This window comes from Prenolepis imparis, unplaced genomic scaffold (assembly GCF_030444845.1).
Source record: "Prenolepis imparis isolate NDT839.2.m4 unplaced genomic scaffold, iyPreImpa1.0 SCAF_8, whole genome shotgun sequence".
NCBI lineage: Eukaryota > Metazoa > Arthropoda > Insecta > Hymenoptera > Formicidae > Prenolepis > Prenolepis imparis.
The window spans coordinates 17,966,134-17,989,895 of record NW_028141166.1 but is presented as its reverse complement, the minus strand read 5'-3'; the positions used below and the strand labels follow the sequence as shown (position 1 = coordinate 17,989,895).

The following is a 23,762-nucleotide window of genomic DNA, read 5'->3' as shown; positions in this document are numbered from 1 at the left end:
GCTGAACGAATAGCTAATTATATTGCTTTTATCTTTAATTTGTTGTCCCCTATTTGGCATTATATTTTCATAGTGACGTTTAATTCTCACTAAATAAATTTTCGATTCGACGGACTTATAAGTAAAATATTCATTACAGTGAAAGATAGAACGAGTTCGCGATAGGTAAGCTACTTCGCCTGTCGCTTCCCGAGATGGCATATCTTAAAATTTATTACGAATATAACATTACACTATTATATCTCTTTAGAGAGGTAGCCCTTTCTACGATTTACGCGATTCGTCTCTTTCTATCTTTAAAAACTTTTAAAGATGTCATCTTGCAAAAAACTGGAGAAAAAAAGCATACTCATATAGATTCCAATTATCAGATTGATATATTCTCCTCTAGCACACGATATTTAAATTACTCTTCCGATTAATATCGACGAACAGTTAATCGTGATGGTTGAAACCACGTATTGGAATCCTCTTTCATCCTCTTATCCCCTCGACTTCTCCAGATTTATCAATCGTGACGAAATTGTTCTACAATCTCTCGAAATTATCGAACGTTTTAGCGACGACTTGTTCGTCGCCAATTAGCGAGAAAACGAGCGAGCACGAACCCGCACGATTACATCGAGTTTGATCCGTTGACGCGCCATTGGCATCGTCGTCGTCATCCTTGTCACCGTGGTGCTTTTTCCTCATTCCCTCATCTTTGACATAGCGATCGGCACTTGAGTCTCGGGCTCTCTTTCTTCCGTTCGTCAGCCGGTCGAGCACCAAAAAAGGAGGACGTTTTGACCGAGACGTTTTATCGAGGGCCGAGCTGCCCGATCGACAATATCTCGACAATTCACCCTCGAACGGAACGCCGATTCTGTACGTTCTCCTCACCACTACCTCTCACCTACACAACTCTCTTTTTTCTCGTTCTCGCTCGTTCTCGCTCGTTCTTCATATTTTTCTTCGTTTTATTTTTCCCCGGAAGGAGAGCCGGCAGCCCGTGGCTGTCGTGTATTCGCGCCTCCCACTTTTCCGGCGCGACGGTCCGCATGTATCAAAGATACATAATAAATTGAATATTATATCCAACGACGCGAACGATAGGGTGAGAAAGAGAGTGAGATGAAAGGAAGAAAGGGAGAAAGAAAAAGCGATAGAGAGAGAGAGTCAGAGAGAAAGAAGAAAAGCGACACCATATAGTCCTGCGGGCCTGCGCCATGCGGGTTGAACGCTTCCCATCACGGCGAACGTCCCGACGCCGCTCTCTCGACTCGCTCGACGACGCGACCAACTCGACGCAGTCAGTACACGCGTCTCGACGCCCGGGGATGCGTCCGTCGATGGAGATATAGTTTCGCCGCTACGCGCGAACCATCGTCAATCGTGAGTGTGTCATTCCGTCGTGTAAACTTCGCGAGAGAAAAGTGAGAGAAAAGGATATACGCGCGTATGGCGCGTCGTGTCATATTCCTGTCACTATAATGCTACACTTTTTTCGCGAGGTAATAATTCTTCGATAATAATTATTGAACAAAATTTGTTTTTTATTTTGATAGTGAAATAATTTATTCTTAAATTATGCGCGCTAAACGCAGCGATGTAATGCTCGAGGATGTGGATTCTCTCGGTCTGATCGAAGTGAATTTGACATCTCTAAATAACAACTCATTGTCGATAAACGCGAGTGGTCTTTGCAAATTTTTCATGATACATTATATGCGCCTGGTGTAAAATTAAAGTAAAAGACAAAATAGCTATGCCCATGTTAATTCATCAATTACAGTGTAGGTGCATTTTTTTACCATGATAAGTTGCCTCGGTACAGAACATGGCACAGCCGAGATCTCGAATAAAAATCGGTCGACGCGAACACGCGTGAAACTGATGTTACTGCTACGTTAACATAAACGATATTATTAAAAGGACATTTTGGAGCATTTTACGCAAGATGTGAGTTATTGCGCTATATTTCACATTTATGCGTGGGTGCTGTACCTTAGATACTTTTTTTCCTCCCATTATGACCCGCATACCGAGCGTGTTTCTCGCATGACAAACAGGGAGGAAAAGTAGAAACTATACGAGAAATAGAGAGATGAGCTTATATATGACGCTTTGTATAAAACAGAATCTACAAATATATTTAATGGCGCTGCTAATGACTTTAGTCGCGTATTTATACTCTTGGAGAGAGATAAATTTTAAATTATTATTATATAATTAAATTATTATTAATTATTAAATCTATTTAAAATTATAAATTTATAGAAACATAAATTTTTATTGCTGGTGAAAAGTTTTAAATAATATCATTACTATTATTTTAATATAATTAATATTTTATATGAGATAATCGGTTTTTACATTTTTATAAAAAAAAATTTTTCTACACAAACTTAGCATTTTTATTATGATTTTTAAAAGATCAATCTTCATATAAATATTAAAATATAATTAACTTATAATTAAATAATAATTATGTTACACAAACAGAAATTCTGCTGAATTAAAATATTAAATATTAAACATTAAAATAAAATATTCAATATTAAAAGATAAACACTCTACACTGATGAATAAAGTTTTGTTTTTACCAATTTTGTATATATGCATATATATGATAATAAATATAACTCTTAAAAATTCTTCTTATAATTATATGTATCTCGTAAAAAAATTAATAATATTTCACGATGTTTATTAAGAAAAGAGAAGTTTTTAACGATGTCGCGTAATGCACGAGATGTATTATATAGACATATTATCGAATAGAAGCATTAAAAATAAGTTTATCTCGTTAAGTTTGAAAAAATTATACATATATTGCATTCATTTAGATAAATTAAAGAAAACTGAAAAAAGTACATATCTAGAGAAAATAAAACTAATCATAAAAAATATTAAGATTACTTTATCAAGCAGAGATATATAATAAAAAAAAATGAAGATAATTACATTAATATTTTCGATTGTATATAGTTGTATATAGATCGCGAAATATTAAATAAATATAAATATTTCTTATAAAGAAATATAACAATGAAGAAACCGTCTAGAAAATTTCAATTGTCAAATAATTCGTTATAAATACATTTCTATTATATTATACAATATATACATTTTTTTTTACATCTTTCAAAGTTCGATTTAATGTTTCCTTATATGACTCTAAATGTCACGCAACGATGCGATTATATTCATCGTTGCAACATGTTTAGAACAATTCTATTCAAATGAAATGATATTTATGCGCGATTTGCCTCATACCCGAATTAATCCATTTCCGCACAATGCTGGTCAGTCATAAAGCAGACATATGTCTGTCTGCGATATTATATGCTGGAATTATTCTTCGCGTTATGAAAGAGAGCCAGAGAGGGAGAGAGCGATCCGGTGCGGTGCAATAGCCGGAATAAATCATTCAGAAGTGATATATAACGTCCTCGGTATGAGGGATCGCAGATCGTGGAGATCTCTGGCACGGCGAGCAAAATCAAATCTGCCGCATTTGACGGGGTGTATTATCATAAGAAAAAAGATTATTGAGAACCGCCACTGAGATAAAGTCTCTCGGTAAATTGATCAGTCGTCCGAGAGTTTTTCTGCAACGTCGTTTCGGACGCGATTAACTCGGCTCGAATGCGATTTTCGAGCGACACGATCGATTTATCGAGCGAGGATCAATGGAACGGATCAAAAAGAACGACTATTAGAGAGAACGACAGTTTAAGCCCGGCGACTAAACCGGTAAATTCTTTCGTCGTATATCACTTTTTATATTTTTTACCTATTTGTATTCGCGCAATAGGGATCAATGTCACTTCGGGTTAGTATTTCCCTCGTGTTTCGCATGCACGTCGTCATTACATCATATTTTATAGCAATCGTTACGTATTATATCTGCCACAAATCGTGTATCAATCGTGAAACTTGGGACGATAAACCGTTCATGTACAAATATCATAAGAATATCGTTAAAATTTGATTGAAAAAGAGATTATTACGAAAAGAGAGTAAGAAACTTACTAAAATATTGAATATGTCTTTCTGCTAAATAACAAGTTTCAATATAGATGACCTATATATATATATGCTACGAATGCCATTTTTTATTCAAAGTTTCTTTTTTGGATCTTGGGACAAAAATCCAGAGATATAAGTAAAACAACAATTGACATTTTTCCTTTCTAAGTTATATAAAATTGAAAAAAGGAAAAATATGTCAATTATCTACGTCTACATAGTTTTATTCTTTTATTTGTTTCTTTTCTTATAGATTTGAGTGTGTGTATGGGAAAACATAATATTACAGAATAAATAAGATTAACATTTTCTGAATCTAGAACAAAAATCCAGAGATATCTATAAGTGAAACAAATTGGCACATTTTTCTTTCTAAATTATATAAAATTGAAAACGAAGAAATGTGTCAATTATCTACATAAGTCTGCATCAAATTGATGTATTGATAGTTTTATTTTTTTTTCTTATATATTTTTCTTGTAGATTTTATTATAAATTATAAATATTATAAATTTTCTTGTAAATTTGTGTGGGAAAACATAATATCAAAGGATAAATATGATTGACTTTAAATTTTACACAAATTTTAAAAGCAACGATAATGTACGATTATTTATATATACATATATACGCAGTATAGCCCAAAATTATAGCATAATTTTTATCATTTTTATTATATTTTTATCTTATAAAAATAATAACAATAATAATACCTGTTATGTTTGTATGTGTAAGTATTCGCGGACGTAACAATGCTAACTCGGACTCCCACTCTCCTCTCCCACCCCTTCCTCTCTCTCTTTTTCTACTGCACCTTAAATTTTAAAAATTTTTTAGCGTGTTGAATAAAAGACTTGGAAGAAACGTATGTACGGAGCTTTTCGCTTGTGCTAATCCTTTTTTCGGAAAATCCTGAAATTCCAGCAGTGAAACGAGAGAACAGGAAACTTTCACAGTCATTATTCCACAGCGAGAAGTGAATTTACGTTCGCAGGAGGAAAATTTGGTCGCATATAAATCTCCGTGATTCGTGTTTCTCGTTTAGCGTTTCTAGGATTTTAGCATTTTCTCGAACGCGGTTCTATCGCATTGCCGTACAGTAGGATTGGTATTTCGGATCGGCAGTAACATTTTGACTCTTCTTTCTGTGGCAATTATTTATGGACAAACAGGCCGAGATTGTAAACACGCTTAAGAGCATGAGTAAAATGGTATTTTATTTGTATAACATAACGTCTTTTTATGGATATTGATATTGCCAATCTCTTTGCCTTGTGGATGGTTTCCAATAATGACGAAAATCAGATTTATAAGCGCAAAGCTTTTATTTCGCGTCTTATAGAAAATTATCTCTGCGGTGAGCGATTGCAATAGCATGGGATATGGCGATGTCAAAAATAAGTAACAGAAAGAAAGAGAAAAAAAAAGAAAGAGAGAGAAGATAGGATTAAATGGCAAAAAAGCACGCCAGTAATACAGCGAGTAAAATAATGAATCGTGATAATAAAAATTCAATAGTGGCGTGTGGAAGAATAAAATGCATTCAATCAAAGGGACACAGGGATAGACAGAAAAAATATTTTTAGAAAGGAAGAGAGATATCGAGTGCCGTGGAAATTACAGCAGCGGAAATGGAGCGAGAATTAAACTCCGTGGCGCGGATTAAAATATTTTCACGTGGCTATAATTGAGGAATAAAAGATTTTCGCCGCGCTCGAATAAATCAAGCCCTTCGGCGCGACCTCGGATTTTTCTCTCTTCCGTATCTATCTTATCGAATCGAGATGCTGCCGTGAGATATATGTGCTGTCCTTAGATGAAACGCGAAAGTATTCCATCCGTATCGTAAAAGATTCATAAAATAAAAAAGAAAATAATAAAAAGCAGATCTCTGAATAGATAAGCTAAGATAAGATGTTTGAATTTATCACGCAAGATCGATCGCGATCGAGATGTGCCGTGATTTTAGTATATAAAATGTCGCTGAGAATTAAAGTCGAAGATGCAAAGGAGCAGAAGGAATCGAGATCAGAAATAAAATATGGAAATAAAATCTTTCGATCCGAAATATTTTTGTTATATGCAGATAACCGAACGCACGGGGAGATTTTCGCTCGTCCGGGAAGCTAAGTTTGAGCTCAATAGCTTGGCCCCGGGTTTTTCTTTTGGCTTCCATCAGATAAAAGCAAGAGGAGAAGCTGCTTCTAAAGACTCGAGAGGTAAAAGAACCCCGAGGGAAGTGAGGCCGAAATTAAGAGTTGGAAGAGGCGGGCGGCGGAAACGATAACGAAAATATCCCGACAGTGATATTCGAAAATGAAAGTATTTCCGCGCGATACAAAAATGACAAAAGTAGTCAGCGGGATATTCCGTGGATATTTCTTGACCAGGGGGTCAGAGATAGGGAAATCTCTCGAAATCACGATGCTTTCGCCGGGAGATCTTTCATTTCGTCCCGACCCACGAGGACCATCGATCACGCGTAAGCGAGGTAGGACAAAGAGCCCATAATCTGACATTGGCGTGCGGAAAGAGGGACGATGGAGATTGACGGAGAGCGAAAAAAAAGAAGAGGACGAGAAAGGATAACGAGGAAGTTACGGAGATAGAACGAGAAGAAGGGTTTTCATTTAGTTCTGTCGTAAATAAGAACAAACAGTTACTCGCGGCATATAAGGAGAGGAGAAAGCTTAAATTCCACCGTGTGCACCGGACTGAAATCTCCGCCGCTAAACGACAGAGATAGTTATTTACGGGATAGCGTAAAGTATAATTGTCCCGCACGTGTTTTCCCGAAGGACGACGACGACCGCTTGTTTCAGGATTTAGGATATACGATCCAAGTCCGGCGAAACACTTTGGCGGCCGATTCTTCTCGGGCACGTACATTACACAGAACTTGCCATGAGCTTAGTGGCGTTTATATGTCGCTTGACAAATGTATCGATCGAAAGGAGACAGGGAGAAGCGCGCAAAACGACGAAAAAAGGGACTAAAAGAGACACAAGAGAGTACGGAGTGTGAGGAAAGTTCTCGCACACGTTAACCAGTTCGCGCGCCTTCGGCGATGGTTCGAGGGTGGTTCGAGGGTGGTTCGGGGCCGCCTCACCCCCTGGAAGCTTTGCTTCCTCGCGATAGGCACGGCCGATTAAGTGAGTCGTCCATCTTTTTTTACTTTTACTTTAATTTATAGTTTTCAGCTCTTATATGTTTCGTATTTTTTTATTTTAAGTCTCTTCATTCTTTTACTCTGTGTTAAAGTTTGTTTTTATTATTTTCATCATTTCTTTCTTTCTCTTTCGTCGCGTTGTTCTATTACGAACGATAGTACAGTTGATTATTAATATGGTAAATATCTTTTTTAATGGAATTTTATTTTCAAACAGTTTTATTATGGAATATAATAACATTCTTTAACTATTTGTCTTTCCATCTTATTTAAAATGTTATGATAATAGATAATAATAAAATTATAAATACCTGTATGTTAAATTTCAATTATATGTACAGATAAAGAAATATACTGCATTGAGATGCAATGCATTGATTTCAATGAAATTTTTGTAATTATAAACTTTAGTATTATTATCAATAATACATATATTGTTTTATTAAAATTAGCTTTTAGATATGTATAAATCGATTTAATAATAGATTTAAAAAAATTTTATAGTTTTGCATAAAATGTGAAAATATATTATAAAAACTTGTTTTAAAAAAATCTGCAATTTTCTAAAAGATATTTACATAATTCGCTGTGTGTTAAATCAATTTTACTTGAATAATGAAGGTTTCAATGCTTCAAAAACATAATATGTATTATAAAAGCTTTGCGTTTTAATACATCTTTAAATAACCATTGTTTGCTTTAATATATAAATTCAAACATTGAAATAATTTGCAAACATTTCGCGAATATGCGTTGTTATCATTCGGCTTCAATTTGTGTTGCCCTTTCATGAATAATTAATTAATTAATTAATTAATTAATTAATTATTGTACGTTTAAATTTTAATAATCATATAGGAATATCATAGAAACCTGTCACATACATTGTAACAATTATCACCAGTTAATCGGACCTAAACACAATAAACATTATTTGTACGGAAAATTTCCTCGTAGAAAAATCCAAGACACGTAGAGGGAAAAAACAGAGGGACGGAAGAAAAAACAAGACAGAAGGAGCACGAGTCTGTTATTATCGTTCAGCTTTTCTTTCGTTCTTTCAGAATGAGGGTGGCACGGCTATTACTGTGCTGCGTACTTCTCGAAGACTACAGCACCAATCTCGGCGGAACGGCAATTACGAGTGACGCCATGCGCCAAGACGGCCCCTCGTCCGCGACGAATCCGACGCTATCAGGTACATAGCTGTATATACTCATCTGCATATTGCCGGTTCCTTTCCTCGCTCCTCCGCGTCGCGTCGCGGAGACTCCCGTTGGCGTTAATGGCACGCGCCGAGGAATGTGCGCGAACAAATATCCCGTATTACCGCCGGTAATAGAAAAATAAAGAACACTCGTCGCCCCAAGTGTCTTTTAGGTTCTCTCAGTCCACGATAAACATTGATGATAAAAAAAAAAAACTCACCCCCTGAATATCTTTCGCTTTACGTACACAGTATGGTTCGCACAAGATTATCCGTTATACCCAAATTATAGTCATGCATAAATTATGACTTATATTCAACGTGAATACAAATTATCTTTCATCACTTTGCATAATTTAGTAATGGAATTAGTTTATAATGTAAAAGTGGAAGAAAATAAAACGTTATCACTGTATCACACAATGCACGCAATATCTCTTAATATGCATATATAGAACATTATTTAATAACAAAAAAATTCATTTAATATTTAATATCTTTTAATATTTATGTTTATAAATACAAAACAAAATGTTTTGTAACAAATATTTTTGTCACACTACTAATCGATTGATAAAATTTAAAAATTTTTCACAGCAGAAATGATTCCAATCGATTCTTTAAATGTTAAATATTTCTTTCAATCACAATTAAAACTTGATGACTCTATATATAGAGAAAAAAATATATGTATATATAAAATTCAATATATGAATATAGTATAAAATTTATAGAAAGATTCTAACCTTTTAAAAAATATTTAACTTAAACGTAAAACCTTAATTTCGTTTTTTTTCTGAATCATAGCTCAATTCCACTGACTATACATGTATAAAGACATGTAGGTACCGTTTTCAAAAGATATGTAGTTTTTCAATCATTTGAAAAAATCGCGTGTTATGTTAATGATCGGGTGTATTTGACCGGCAATAACCGAAGGGTTTCTTTGCGTTACGTGTCAAATAGTAAATAAACGCTATAACGTCACGTGTTTCCGACACGAGCGGATATCTACTCTGCGACGTCTGAAGGGCTTTCCCGCGAAGCGTATAAAGCTTTGTGAAAAATCTGAATAATGCATTATGAAATATTATCTATGCGTGGCGGATTTATACGATGTTGCCACGACGATACGTTGTCTGCCTTTATCATAAAGCCCGATAATGTTTGGCAAAGAAAAGAAGAAAACTATCTTCACGCAAATCTCGATTCGCGACACAAGAACACAATTTCAACAGCTTTAAATAAATAAAAGATGCAGCAAAAATAATTCAACTCTTCTCGCGTTATAATTGATCGCAATAAGAATTTCATATTAATCAAATTGCATTTTGTCAGATACATGTAGAAGAATTTTAGTAAGATTTTTCTTCTTTCTTTTTTTTTATCTCTCTAAAAAAAAAAAAAAAAAAAAAAAAAAAAAAGTCTTCTTAAATCTTACGCATTGCAATTTTAGCAATTATAGCGAAACTGCATTCATCATTATATATTAGCATAAATACAATGCAAAACATAGATGCACTTTTCATATTTGTAAACGGATAATATAAATGGCTTTTCCCCAAAAGCCCCATTGTTATTTCACTTTTGACTTTGCATCGATTTCCCGAATGACCTTTGAAAACCATAATATCAACGTAGACTAGAATTTGGTTTAATGGGTAAATACATCACGAGCTTATAAAGCTCACGAGACACTTCAAAGAGTGTATAATGACCACGTTCACGTTGAATATAGTAGCGAATTTGCAAACTCGATGCATGCGAATTTCATTGCCGTTTATTTTTGCGGATTGTTCAAAAGTCGCGGCTTACACGCCCTCAGAGATCACCTTCATTTTTTCCCTCTTTCGCGGTTTCCGCAGCCGGGAAACGCATTATCTGCCGCGATATTTTATGAAGCTAATCGCCAGTGCATTCACAGATACGCGGCTGGAAGATCTATGCATGTCGAACAAGTGTACACGATTTTCTTTTTTAATCACCGACATTGTGAAGAAAATAATGCAAGCAGCAGCATTTTATTTCGTATGAAAATGTAAATTCTTATATCTACGCGAATAATAAGATGAGGAAAGAGAAAGATAAGAAAACAAAATTATTATTTATAAAATTGTATCTATTATTGCATTTGTAATATTTGTGTATATTATTTTGATTTCAATTGTTTATATGTTAGTTATTAATTAAATGTTCATGTTAAATATTTTAAAAATTTATTTTGATAAAAAAATGAAGTAAAAAACATTTTATATTTGATTACGTATTCTTCCCAAGAGAAACTTGGCCGAGGAAACTTTGTGTCGCGCGCGTATCTTACCGTTCGGTAACGTCAAAACGCAAAATTACCCGAAACATAAAAGAGGAGGAAACTATACAGAACTTTATCCGAGTGGTCGCAAGACGAGAAAGCTAAAGAAGAGCGAGAGAGCGAGAGAAGAATGGAGCCGCGGAGAGAACGTTGTCGTTGGCGGGAGATCGTCCGAAGTTGAAGTGGTTCTAACCGGCCCGGCATTGCGACCTGGTCCATGCCGGTTAGTTCGCCAAGTTTTTCCTTTGAGGATGAAAGATATTAATTAAACTGTCACAGACACGGTACCTCGCGCGCGCGGAACCCTGCCCAACTTTATTTCGCCACTTACAAGTTTACCACTTAGGTGCGCCAGCGTACGCGAGCGGGCAGGCGGACGGCGAGTCATCTTTTTACGACTCTAAAGCCCCTTGCACAATGCCAGGCAACAGGCAATAGGAACAGGAAATAGAAAATATCCACCAATAAAAGCAGGGAATAATATCTATTCCCTGCTTTTATTGGTGGATATTTTCTATTTCCTGTTCCCATTGCCTGTTGCCTGGCATTGTGCAAGGGGCTTAACGCGTGATATTTATGTGCACGATAGAGAACAGACGGCATCACGACGGAGTCACGCGAAAACGTGACGTGCGCATGCGAAAGGATTGACCAATTATGCGCCAGCAAGCGTGTTGAAGCTTTTGATATACGCCACAAGCAGACAAGTCATTTATGCATCTTTTTTCTTTTTACTCGTATTTTATCTGTTTTTTTTTCAACTATGTATTTTTGGCTACAAATATTTATGCAATTATAGTATACAGGTTCTAAAAGCTGCAAAAAAATCAATCAAGAAATTAAATTTTGGAAAAAGTTATCTCAATTTTCAACAAGAGAAGTATTATTCGTGTAAAATTCATTATCAAAGCGCTATATCCTTTCGTCTACTAAATTTTCCCGACTCTTTTATGTATCTTTAGTAGACGCTTAAGGGGAAACGTCCGCGTAAAGCGCATAATAAATGACTCTTCTATCGGTCTGCTGTCAGTTTTCTTTATTTAACTTTACTTATCCGACATCTCTCTCTTCGGATAACTGACAGTGGTTACATTTAACATTTCGATAGCCGATGTATGAAACTGAAGCGTTATGTAGGTACATATAAAGATGAGAACAAAATGCACACTAAAGCAAAATTGGCTAAGGGCAACCGACCTTTGAACTGACCCTGTTACACAGAGCAAGGCTCCATGCTTCAAACTTACAGGAGAAAATGTCTGCAGGCAAGATACGCCAACAGCTACGTCGCGTTAGTCATCAGATGCAGATGTTGCATGATGTAATGGACACTCATCTCTCAGTATGAAGAATTAGTTGAGCAAGATAATTTTGTTCGGATATTCAGAGAATTCAACCACACATAACTGCTATATTAAATGAAGATTTAATTTTTATAAAGATCGTCAAAAATTTTCGTCTAAAACATTTCTTCTTTATTCCTAATCCCACCATAGTAATAATAAATAAATAGTTTTCAGGCATATTATAATTGATACTTTTCGTCTAAAGACATTTAAAAACATTTTATATTAAATATTCATTCGAAAGATATGACTTTTTTTAAAAATTCGCCTTTCTTTGGTTTATCACATGTTTTCAAAATAATCAAAATTTCATAAAAAAATATCTCGTCCCAAAAAAAGAATACTCGTTGTGCGATGACACGAAGTGATAGAACAATCGGTACTGAATGTGTTGAATTTATTCGTAAAACGATTAAAAAAATAGTATTGTAATACAGATTGCATGGCGCTTCTATTATTCGCTTCGGACAGTATAACGATCTTATCTATCAAATGACACGGTACGCGCGTAATGTCAGGTTCTCGAGTGTAATATACTCGTGCGTGTCCATCTGCGTAATACGTAATGTCGCAATACATCTGCCTATTCGCGCATCAGTGATACGTCATTCTAGATAGTCATTCATAATACGAATATACAGGTTCCGAACAAGCAGAAACAGAGTTTGCTCCAACCAATTTTCAGTTGTTATAGAGAAAGAGAGAGAGAGAGAGAGAGAGAGAAAATACAAGCATATTTCATGTATAAAATCTAAAATCGCATAAAGGAAGTTTTATGTCGTTTAAAAAAAAAAAAAAAAAATATGTTCGTGTAATATTCTTTGATAATTCATAGCGAAAAAAAATAAGAATGTGTGGAATATAAGTAAAAGTACAGAAGTAATTTAAACGATTTTTTCACGAGAATGTCGAAACAGATTTCAATTTAATTTTCATTCCGATGAAACTCAATCGACAATTATTCATGGCAGTAAGCAAAAATTAAGCGATTATGAATATTAAATATGTATTGACAGAGTTTTCAAACTAGAATCTGTAAAACATGAATTTTCGTCAAATATGAATGTAAAGAGCTCAATAATGATTCATGAATACGGATTTACAATAAATGCCGCTTTTAATCAGAGATTGAAACTAATCCGTGATTATCTACGGTTATGAGTACTAGCTTTGCATTTAAAGTAGGAAGTAATCGCACGACAAAATTTCAGAAATATCGCTCCGATCGCGTCAGGAGTGCGATTAAGACGCGAGATTACAGTTTCGCATTTAGCGTCACAGGTGCAATGCGGCCGCGATCCTCCGAGAGTATTCCACGAAAAGCCCTTTTAGATGTTAGCTTATATTACATAACTACTATATATATATATATATATATATATGCGCGTGTCCGCACGTATAGCCAGCAAAACGTGTTTCGTTACCGTAGTTAACTGCGTTTGCACAACACACCCGGTACGGCTTCGACCATCGTCTCGAGGCTCCTGTAGTCGCTCGCATCTGAGCACTACTATTAACACCGAGGAAGCTTCGACGTAATGTGTAACGTTAAAGACGTGGACCATATATAGAACCAATTACATTTGCGATTATATAGGTATACATCAGTGTCAGGACGTATGCAATTGCGAGTGGGTACTGAAGGACGTTGCATATCTCTTCTCTCGACCGTTTCAATTGTTGTGAACAAATTGTGTTTCCCTCGCTAGAAATTCGAGTCGTTATTCGCGTCATTATTCGCTATCGTTAGAAACCAACATTAACGTTTTAATCATCGAATTTATCACCGCCTATTTAATTTATGAACAGAGTGCGCGCAAGTTTCTGAAAATTCTTGTTATACTCCTTAAAAAATGCAACAAGGAATAAATTGTAATAAACGAGATTTGGCGAAAAACGATTCTTGCTTGTAAGCAAAATCTGATTTTTAAATGAAACTTTTCATAGCGTTTTATTTCGCACCATACTGATTAGATGTAATGCTAATTAGCGCGCTAATTACAAAGCTGTTGCAATACAAACTGTGCAAGAGAAGTCTTTATCGTATCATTTGTAATTAAAAAAATTAATGCTCGAGATTTATCGTGTCGACAATGTCTGAAAGAATTTAAATTACGCGCACACACACAAGTATGGTTCGTGTTACACACCTACGTAAACTTTAATTCAACAAATCTCTAGTTATATCTAATACACCGGATTAATCCTGAAATAATCGATGATGCCGGAACAATCGCTCTTCATACTACTTTGACTTTTGGAAGTCTGTACACATCAGGGAAAGTATGTAACTTCTGAAACAAACCGTATCACACCCATTTACACGACCGGTACGCACGTGTTTGTACAGCACATGCGCTTAATATTAATATGTGCTATACGCCTATATGGTGAATGAGAAATAGTTTGAAGCATAGTTTCCCGGCCGCGCTCACGTACTAGTAGTAATCTTCTTACACGTTAAGGGCACGCTACGGTACCAGGCATACGTGCACGAGCTCGTATTAAAGGACGAAGGAGCGTGAGATGAATTGTGAGTGCGTAATATACGCGTATATATCCGCTATTTGCGAGCGTACATATACATACACATACGTACACATGCATATACATATTTATATCTGCATACGCATGTACATACCTATCGTTCGCGTTCGAAATTTTAAACACGATTTCGCGTATAGGTACCACTCGCGCGCGCTCGGTTCACACTTACAGCTGAGCAATAAAAAATGTTAGCAAACGTATGGTCGCGTATTTATAGCTCTTCTACATAACGCCTGTGCGCACTGTGTATATGCTGCCTCTCTCTTTCCGCGTACAAAAATATACGAATATACGCCGGTTTTATTAATGCTGAAATATTTAATTCTCCGCACGTCATGCGGCATATACAGCCGCTTATATTCGGCGTGTTTATTGCAACAGGTAAAACTACTGTATCTACCGGTACAGAGGATGAAAATTCGCGGCTATATGCTTTACGCAGCGAATCCTTTGTTCAACGAAAATGTTGAAAGGCTAATAATTTCTGTGTTGCGCGCGAGTGAAATGAAGCGACTTGTGCAAATTAGGTTCTAACGCTATTAACGTTGCATAACATCGTCATACAGTTTACAAACTAAACTCTGGAACTCCTAATATACAACGAGCCCTTAATTTTCGGTTAATTGCAAGTAGATGTAAAATTTACACAAATAGAATTTTAATTACAGAGCAGAATATATATTATTACATCAACGTATACAAAAGAGTATAATAAAAAAAAGATAACAGCCAGAAAAGTAATCCAACTATACTGCACCCCTCCCCCCCTGTACAGCAACTTGTGTATATTAATTTCCTCTGTCGAGTGCTCTTTTTGGTCTCCAGCATCGTTCAATGTCGATCGTTTCCGCACGAGAAACGAGAAAGAAAAGCCAACGAAATGACCGTTTTCAAGGTGCTCGATCGAGCGCGTTGAACGCTTGTAAATTTCTCGTTGACTCTCCGGTAAACTTTTCGCCGCCGACCTCAGGACGGTACACATTTCCGCATCGTATTAACCAACCGACCGAGCGAGGCAGCGAGGTGACGTGCATTATGTAACGCAAGCGTGAACATCGACTTGCATACGTATTGACGTGCATGTATCGGTATGCATGTAATGTTAAGGTACGTGCATATATATGCATAGTGCTCTAGCAGGCGGGAAACCTCCGTGTTCCGCATGTGCGATCTTACTAATTTCCGGAATCGAAGCCTGTCTCCAGAGAATAGGGCTGGAGGTAGAAAGAGCAAGGGAGTCTAAGAGAAACTGAGAGAGTAAGAGAGAGAGAGAGAGGGAGAGAGAGATTCGGATGGCCGAGGATAGCATGTGCGCGAATTCGATTAATTAAACTTCGAATTCGCGCCGCTTCGCGGAAATGGAATTATCGCGGCGTAGTCGACGGTGGCGGTGGCAAATGCATCGGGTTCGAGGACAGTGAGCCGTTACCACCGCTACCACCAGGAAGAGGTGGTTACGTCTGCAGCGAGGTGCAGCAACGAGGTATTTGGGGGTCGAACAGTGTGTAACAGCTTGCGTCCCGTAACCGTGGAAATAGAAAGGCAGGGGAAGGGTGGCAAAAGGATAGCGAACTAACGGACCAAAGGAGAGTATATATTTACGGCCCCAAGCAACGTGGCGTGATAGAGAAAAGTTTCGGCAGGGATTCGAACCGTGAGAATTTAAAGTCCCGCGAATCTGGCTAAGACCGGCGGACTTTTTCTCCTTCTCCCCTTCGACTTCGAGTGGCGTTTCAATAATCCGCTTCGGTATCGCGCCGCTTAGCCTCCGCCGAGGTGAAGAAGAGTCGGGTGGGCGTTTATTAGGTTCTCAAGTCGAATTCTCCGCCGCTGATCGATTACCGACATTCGCCGTGAGTTGCGAGAAATACCGATTCTTCTCGTCCATTACACGTGTACGTCCGAAAATCACATGGGAAATTGTCCGCGTCATGTTTACGAGCGTTTGCGATTTTCTTTTCGAGAATGAGAAAACTATGCTTTGATTATAAAGTGCTTGAACGATGCTTGAAACAAATGCAATTGAAATATAAATTTTCTTCTAGAGGTTTTTTTCGTTCAAAATGCTAAAATTACTGTGTTACAATCTATCGGATTTCAGTCAATTTAAATAATTGTTTGTTTGTAAATGTTTCTGTTATTACCACCGATCGTACTCTTTTTTCCTAAATATTTGATATAATAACATTGTATATTTTATAAATGTAAATATATATTTTTTTTACAATATTCATTACATAATTTAAGAAATAATAAATTAAATTATGTAATGAATAAAGATTAAAAGATTAAAAGATATTTTCTTAAACAAGAAAATTAGCATTATTTGTAAAATGTAAATATTAATCAATATGAAGATAACATATAATAATTAATTAAAAAAGAAATATTAATTAAAATAATCAATTATATTTTTAAGCAAATAAGGATCAAGGGGATGGCAGAGATTATAACTAACTAATAAAACTTGAAGAATTTATAAAACTTTTAGTGATGGTTAAATAATCCGCTTATGTCACCATTTACAAAAAAAAAACTTTGAAAAATCTGAATCTTTATTGGTGTGCTAAAATGAAGTCTCAAAGGATAAAATGATACTTTTTATCGTGAAATCTTAAGACACTTATTATAGACATAAAATCTCCCGTTTCAATCTCTCTTAAGATCAAAAAATATTCTCTTCGTTTAATCTATTACTAAAATAGTTTAATAGAAAGAAGTTTTAAAAAAGAATAAAAAAGCTAATGAAGAAAGTAAAAACTCGATTATCGCAATATAAATTATCTTAATTTGATATTAAATCTCTTAAGTTGATTCCAAATAAAAGTAAAAAATTATACACGTATAATAGAAAGAAGAAATTGAACAATGAGATGATATTTTTCTCAAGTAAATAACTTTCTTATATATGTTTACAATAATATTTATTGCAAACTTTCGACATGTAAACTTTCAAAAGAATGATGTACAGGAAAACAGAGTTTGACAGTATTGTGAACGCGGTAAAAAAGCGACGGAAAAGAGGAGGAAGCGTATGTCACAGCTTGTATCTCCTTTTCCCCTGGTGTAGACAGCGCTGATGATAAAAATCCTTTTGCAGCCGCATAATATCATAATAACTATGTAAATCAGACCGCCGTAGCAACCCACAAACAGAGAATCGGATATTCGTATGCTAAGCCTCCACCCGTTCTCCACACTGTGGCCGCCATTTCGCTTTGACATGCGCTATATAGTCGTTGTTACTCACCTCTGACAACAAGACTAGCTCTCGTAAAAAAGCATTATTTAACTATCTACTCTTTCAGCATTAACAGTTGCCAGCTATGGTGACATCAAACAAATCCTCGCTTGTAAAAACCCTTGAGCTCACAGTTCGTGTATGTGTATATGTGTAAAAAGCTTAATGCAAAAGGCACACGTGTGTCACGTATATCGAAAAATCGCTTAAATTTAATAACGAAATTCCAGCTGGCAAATATAAATTGCAATATAACTTGAAAGCTTATGTGTTATTTTATTATAATGCGCCCAATGCGTTTTTTTTTATTAGAGAATAATTCTATCGTATTATAAAGATACACTGAACATTTACCTGTATCTTAAAAAGAATTTAAGAAAAGTTTAAAAAAGCGAATTTCCAGTATCATATTTGCATTGAGAAAAGTTTGAGATAAATATGGAAAAGTGCGCGCGAAAAATAGAAGTTTCAAGGAAAATATGAGAAACAACACGCGCACAGAAACTTTAGAAAACCCTAACGAAATATTTAAGAAAGAAGCAAAATATTGCAGATTGCAAGATATTTTATAAGAGAAAATAATGCTCTCACAATTAAGAAGTCTATCCAAGGAAAGGTTAGCATAAAGAATATAAAGTATGCTAATTAATACTGTTCTACTTTCGCACGTCAAAGGCAATCTTATGCTGCAAAACATCATTTTTCGTATTATATTTATATATTATATACTTCATAATGACTTTTTAAAAAATTCACGAACTTCCAAATTTCTATTTTTGTCTTCAAATTTTACTACTGGCGACACATTTCTTATTCCGAGCAGCTCGATTATTCTCGTTTTTTTTATAAATCGCGTTAATATTATTAAAACCGCACAACTGAAGACACCATACAAAATGCCATAAAACACGTTATATAGTACATATTTTTTAAAAATTTTATTTGCAGTGAAGACTGTATTTCAACTTTTGCGTCCGTGCACAATGTTTACACGTGTAGTTATACGTCATTTATGAAGACAACCTAGTAGACGCTATATTGTATTTCAAAAACGAGCCGGATGCCGCAATGGATTTTAATAAGCAGTCGTAAACGCGTTACAATCGGTCGACGACGAGGTTAAATGAGACTTTAAACGTTGCACGCAGGTGGTGCCTCTTTCCGCGAAGCCGACGCGCTCGTATTTATTAATCTTAAGTTCGATATAATTACACTGTATACGTCAATCGCAGTATCGCGCGACGCATTGCGTTAATATGTCTTCTACGGAAATTTCGCGCGCCGTAATATACGCGCAATTATATATAAATTATTACGTAATATAAATTGGCCTGGGTTTCTATTATCTATAGTTTATATTATCATGATAAAGCGATATACAATGTTTTGAAATATTCATTTTATATGAGAAATAACGGCAAATGATCAAAAATAATGATGAAATAATTCTTGAGGCTTTTTATCGATAAAAAGATAACACGAATCGTATTTACGATGTAATTACGTGAAAGTCTTACACGAGGTACCTTAATTAATCTAACACGCACGAATATATTGCATCACGTTAGCCTCTTACGAAACTTCGTGCCTTAGTTTGACTGTAGAGTATTATGAGACACCTTCTTGCGAATAACAAAGTGTAGCAGAGACACCGACTAGCAATGCTCTCCTCTACGAGGCTTTAAAATATATGCTGTAAATGTTTTAAATACGTTGTACATTTTGTCAGAAGTACATACAGAGAGAAATATTTTTTGTTGTTCAAAGATGCATGTTTTTCAGGCGAAATTTAAAAACCGAAATGACCGCTCCATTTGTCACAAATTGGAAATTAATTAATCGGAATACTGTCTTATTTTGCAATCGTATAATCACACGAATATTAATAAGACTTTCAATAATTTTTCAAAAACTTTGTTTATATTTTACTCAGCCTATCCAATAGGGATGGCATTGACACCCTCCCTCTCCCTCAGATATCGAGAAATATTCGCTAAATACGCCAGAGAGAGATAAATGCAAGATGATACCGAAGTTTCGTGATGAAAGTTAAGCGTCTTTGAGAGAGCGACACGAGAGTACGGTAAAGCGAGAAGCGAAGACCGGCGCTGTTGTAGTCTTCGTCATCGCGAGCGTGGTAGCCGAACTTTCAAGGTTTCCTCGTCGTTTTTTTCGCAAATTAATGCTCTCGCTCGAGATAAAAATTTGCTGAGGCTGGCGTGCACCGAAAAAGGAAAAGAGAAATATTTACCCTCTTGGGGAAGAGAGAAGTTGGCCTCGTCTCGCGTTTCTACCTCCCCTGTACTCCTCTTATCACGGAAGTTGGCTATTCTGTCGTAATAACCAGGAACTTTGTTAAACTCTCGTTTAAAGAAAATATCACTTTCTCGGGACTCTCTCCTACGGGGCATTAATGGCCCCGATTCATCCGGTTGTCCGCGACCGTTCTTATTAACTTAACACAATACACGTCCCGCCCGTCAGCAACAATGTCATTTGAGTGTATAGAGAGTCAAAGACAAGACGAGAGAATAGTCGACAATTAATTCCCGGCTAGCGATCGCGGATTAATTTAAGCGAAACGTTAGCATGCCAAGTGCGATAAAATTTGCATAGAACGCGGGATAGACTTCGGTTTGTATTCGCTCTATTAAGATAAAGATTCAAATTTTGCGTGCCGCTCGTCCCCACTGCTGCTGGGACGTTTAGCTGTCGCTACATTAGTAGATTTATATTCGTAACAAAAATTTGTTGCGTTATTTTTTTATTGTATCTATATAATAATATCTAAAAATGTGTCGAATCTTTTCGATGTGGATATTTCTCAATGAGGATTTCGCAATTAACTTTATCAACTCTTTCGAAGGCAAAGAGTGTCTCTCTAAAAATATCGATAATTAAATTATAAGTTATATAATTATATTTAGATTAGCTCTTTCTTCTCTGTAAAGGAAAAAGATGTAAAAAAATATCTTTTCTTCGGTTGATTAATATTTTTCATTTAAGATGGTATAAATTAATCTGTCACAATGTAACTGAAAGCTTTCAACTATATATTGAAGAGTCATAGTAAATTCTTAAAGAAATTTTATTCTTAAAGAAGAATTTTCTGTGTTTTTCATGTCATTATATAAAAAGAAATTAAACCAATTTCATGGGACATTATGCGATCATTTTTATTCTGCTTCTATCAATAATCTAACGTTGTCAACTTTCCGATCTAACGCGGTGAATAGGTAAAAACAATTTTACACGATATACTCTTATCGTATCATGACTGCTAATATTTCTTGTCGATCTCCCGATGTGTTAAGAAGATTTAAATGTATTAAGAGGATTTAAATTTGCGAGCTTGCCGTTTAAACCCTTAATACGTTCTCGATAAATCGAGAGCACACGTGATACAAATACATTGTGATATATATTTATTCTTAAAAATAAAATGTCAGAAATAATCCATTTAATAAAGAGATGTATAGATATTATTATAGTATGCATTATTTATATATTTTATTTTCATAAACGTTAAGAGAGCGGCAGAGAATCTCGTAAATGACTTTCCGTAAATCCAAGTCTTTTCGAACGGCGCGATTGATTCCGATGCATCGCGGTGCATTCGGCGAGATGCGCGACCGAAATAAGAGGATCATTTGTCGAAAACGCGATCTTGCAATTGCGTAACTAAAATTTACATTCTCCAGTTTCTTTCGCCTTAAAAAAATATCGGCGCATCTTATGGCCCCGCGATTCTCCATTCATGATAACCTGTCCGCACGACACGAAAACATCGTGTATAGCTACATCGACACGTACAGAAACATTTCTCCGTCTTTCAACCTGCAACTTTTGGTGCATCGCCCCTTGGTATCTCGGCTCTACGTGTCGGTACGTATCGCCGGTGAATATGGTGTGTCCGTATAAGATTTCTGAAATACGTCGGGCGATATTTCGTCCTGTCGAACATCGACGTGCAAGTTTTCACCCCTTACTCCCTTCTCTGTCGATTTCGATCTTAGGACCTATTTTCCGGCATCTCTCTCTCCAACTCAAAAATTCCGTGCATAAGAAATGCCCTCGAAGATTTTATTTTCGCATCGCGCGCGGAAACTTAGCTAAAGCGCGTTATTGTTGCATGGACATCAGGATATCTCGATTCCCTTTTTATTTTCAAATATTGGCAATCGGCTTTGATCGCGACTCAATCTCGCGCGCGCGTTTCAGTCTCTCCGTTTTATTTCGATTCGAAAATTCCGCGTATATAGCAGCACCTACCCCGGTATTTACGATCCATGTGAAAACTACGATAACTCGGCAAAGTTATTGTTCGCGCGCGTACATGATGTACAGCAGATATCGGCCCTTCTTCTATAACTATTTTTAACCACCGTTATACAGTTAGCCGATTCGATTAACGGTTCACCTATCGAAATATCGTGTAATTCACGGATGACGAAACTATTGACCCTCAGTGTGCTTTCGACCTGATGTTCTTAATTCATTAAGTCGATAAACTCACTTTCAAAATTCATGAATAATGAAAAAAGGATGTTTGCCAAATAACAATGTATAATTATCAAGGACAGAAAGGTTTAATAACAATTATCGTTTGAGATAACTTCAGTATGTGTGAAACTAGCATATCATTTCGTGGAAGATCATAAATAATTGAGAGTTCTGACTTTATTTTCAATAGTTCTAGAGTTCTTGATAGTTTAAACAAATAGTTTTGGCGATTAAAGCAAAGAAAATGCCTAAGGACAAATTGATATGCCAACTTCACGCAGCATATCACTTTGTCCTACGACATTTTCCTTATCAATAATTGTTCAAAATAAGATTTATAGTTCTACAAGAAATCTAAGAAGAATTCTATCTTCTAAAAATAAAAAATATTAATTAAAACTAAATAAACACCAGCAAATCTCTTACTTAAACATATCGAAGTAAAACGCCGCTCAATTTTCGAGTATTCTGATTATTACGAAATAATTCTGATATAATTCTGAGCATTTTTTTACTTCGATATCAAGTAAGAGATTTACTGGTGTTTATTTAGTTTTAATTAATATTTTTTATTTTTATAAGGCAGAACTCTTCTTAGAACTATTGAAGAACTATAAATCTTTTAAATTTGAACAATTATTGATAAGGAAAATGTCGTAGGACAAAGTGATATGCTGCGTAAAGTTGGCATATCAATTTTGTCCTTAGGCATTTTCTTTGATTTAATCACCAAAACTATTCGTTTAAACTATCAAGAACTCTAAAACTATTGAAAATAAAGAGAACTCTGAATTATTTGAGTTTTCACGAAATGAGACACTTCACACATCCCTCTTACCACTGTAGAAATGTTATGAAATAAACAATTTCTCACTCACCGATATGTGCAAAACGGAGTTGTAGTACACAGCAGATTGATCTGAAAACAAAATATTCAAATTATGTATATACATATATACATATATATATATATATATATATATTATATATAAAGAGAGAGAGAGAGAGAGAGAGAGAGAGAGAGAGAGAGAGAGAGAGAGAGAGAGAGTGTGTGTGTGTGTGTGTGTGTGTGTGTGTGTGTGTGTGTGTGTGTGTGTGTGTGTGTGTGTGTTTTGAAAGTTTGGAAACGATCGAGTATTTCATAAACAATGCAGTTTAGAAAAAAATGTTTTAATTTTTCATACCTCACAGTTGCCCCGACGTCGCCCGATGCCTCCCCGGGCCTCCTCCTCCTCTCTTGGTCCTTCGTAGCACTCACGACACTCGCGAAAATACGAATAATTACGATCGCCCGACACTTTACACGGCACTCCCGACACGCAAAACTTTACACGGCACTCCCGACGCGCGACACTTTACACGGCATTTCCGACACGACGCTTGAATCGCACTGTGTATCGCAATGCTACCTGTAACAAATAAAA

At 35.8% G+C, this 23,762-nt stretch overlaps 1 protein-coding gene across 4 annotated transcripts in view; it reads left to right on the top strand.

Moving 5' to 3' along the window:
* Positions 1 to 1,288: 1,288 nt before the first annotated feature.
* Positions 1,289 to 23,762, top strand: part of LOC145940089 (lachesin) — a 48,169-nt gene continuing 25,695 nt past the window's right edge. Inside the window, exons 1-2 of one of the 4 annotated variants that reach the window (XM_083044949.1) lie at positions 1,289 to 1,493; positions 8,248 to 8,381. In XM_083044949.1, the coding sequence (XP_082901075.1) occupies positions 8,249 to 8,381 (133 nt within the window). In that variant the 5' untranslated portion in view covers positions 1,289 to 1,493; position 8,248. Of the gene's footprint in view, positions 1,494 to 1,531; positions 1,942 to 8,247; positions 8,382 to 23,762 lie in introns of those variants that run through there. The other 3 variants (XM_083044951.1, XM_083044950.1, XM_083044952.1) reach the window with 3 other exon arrangements.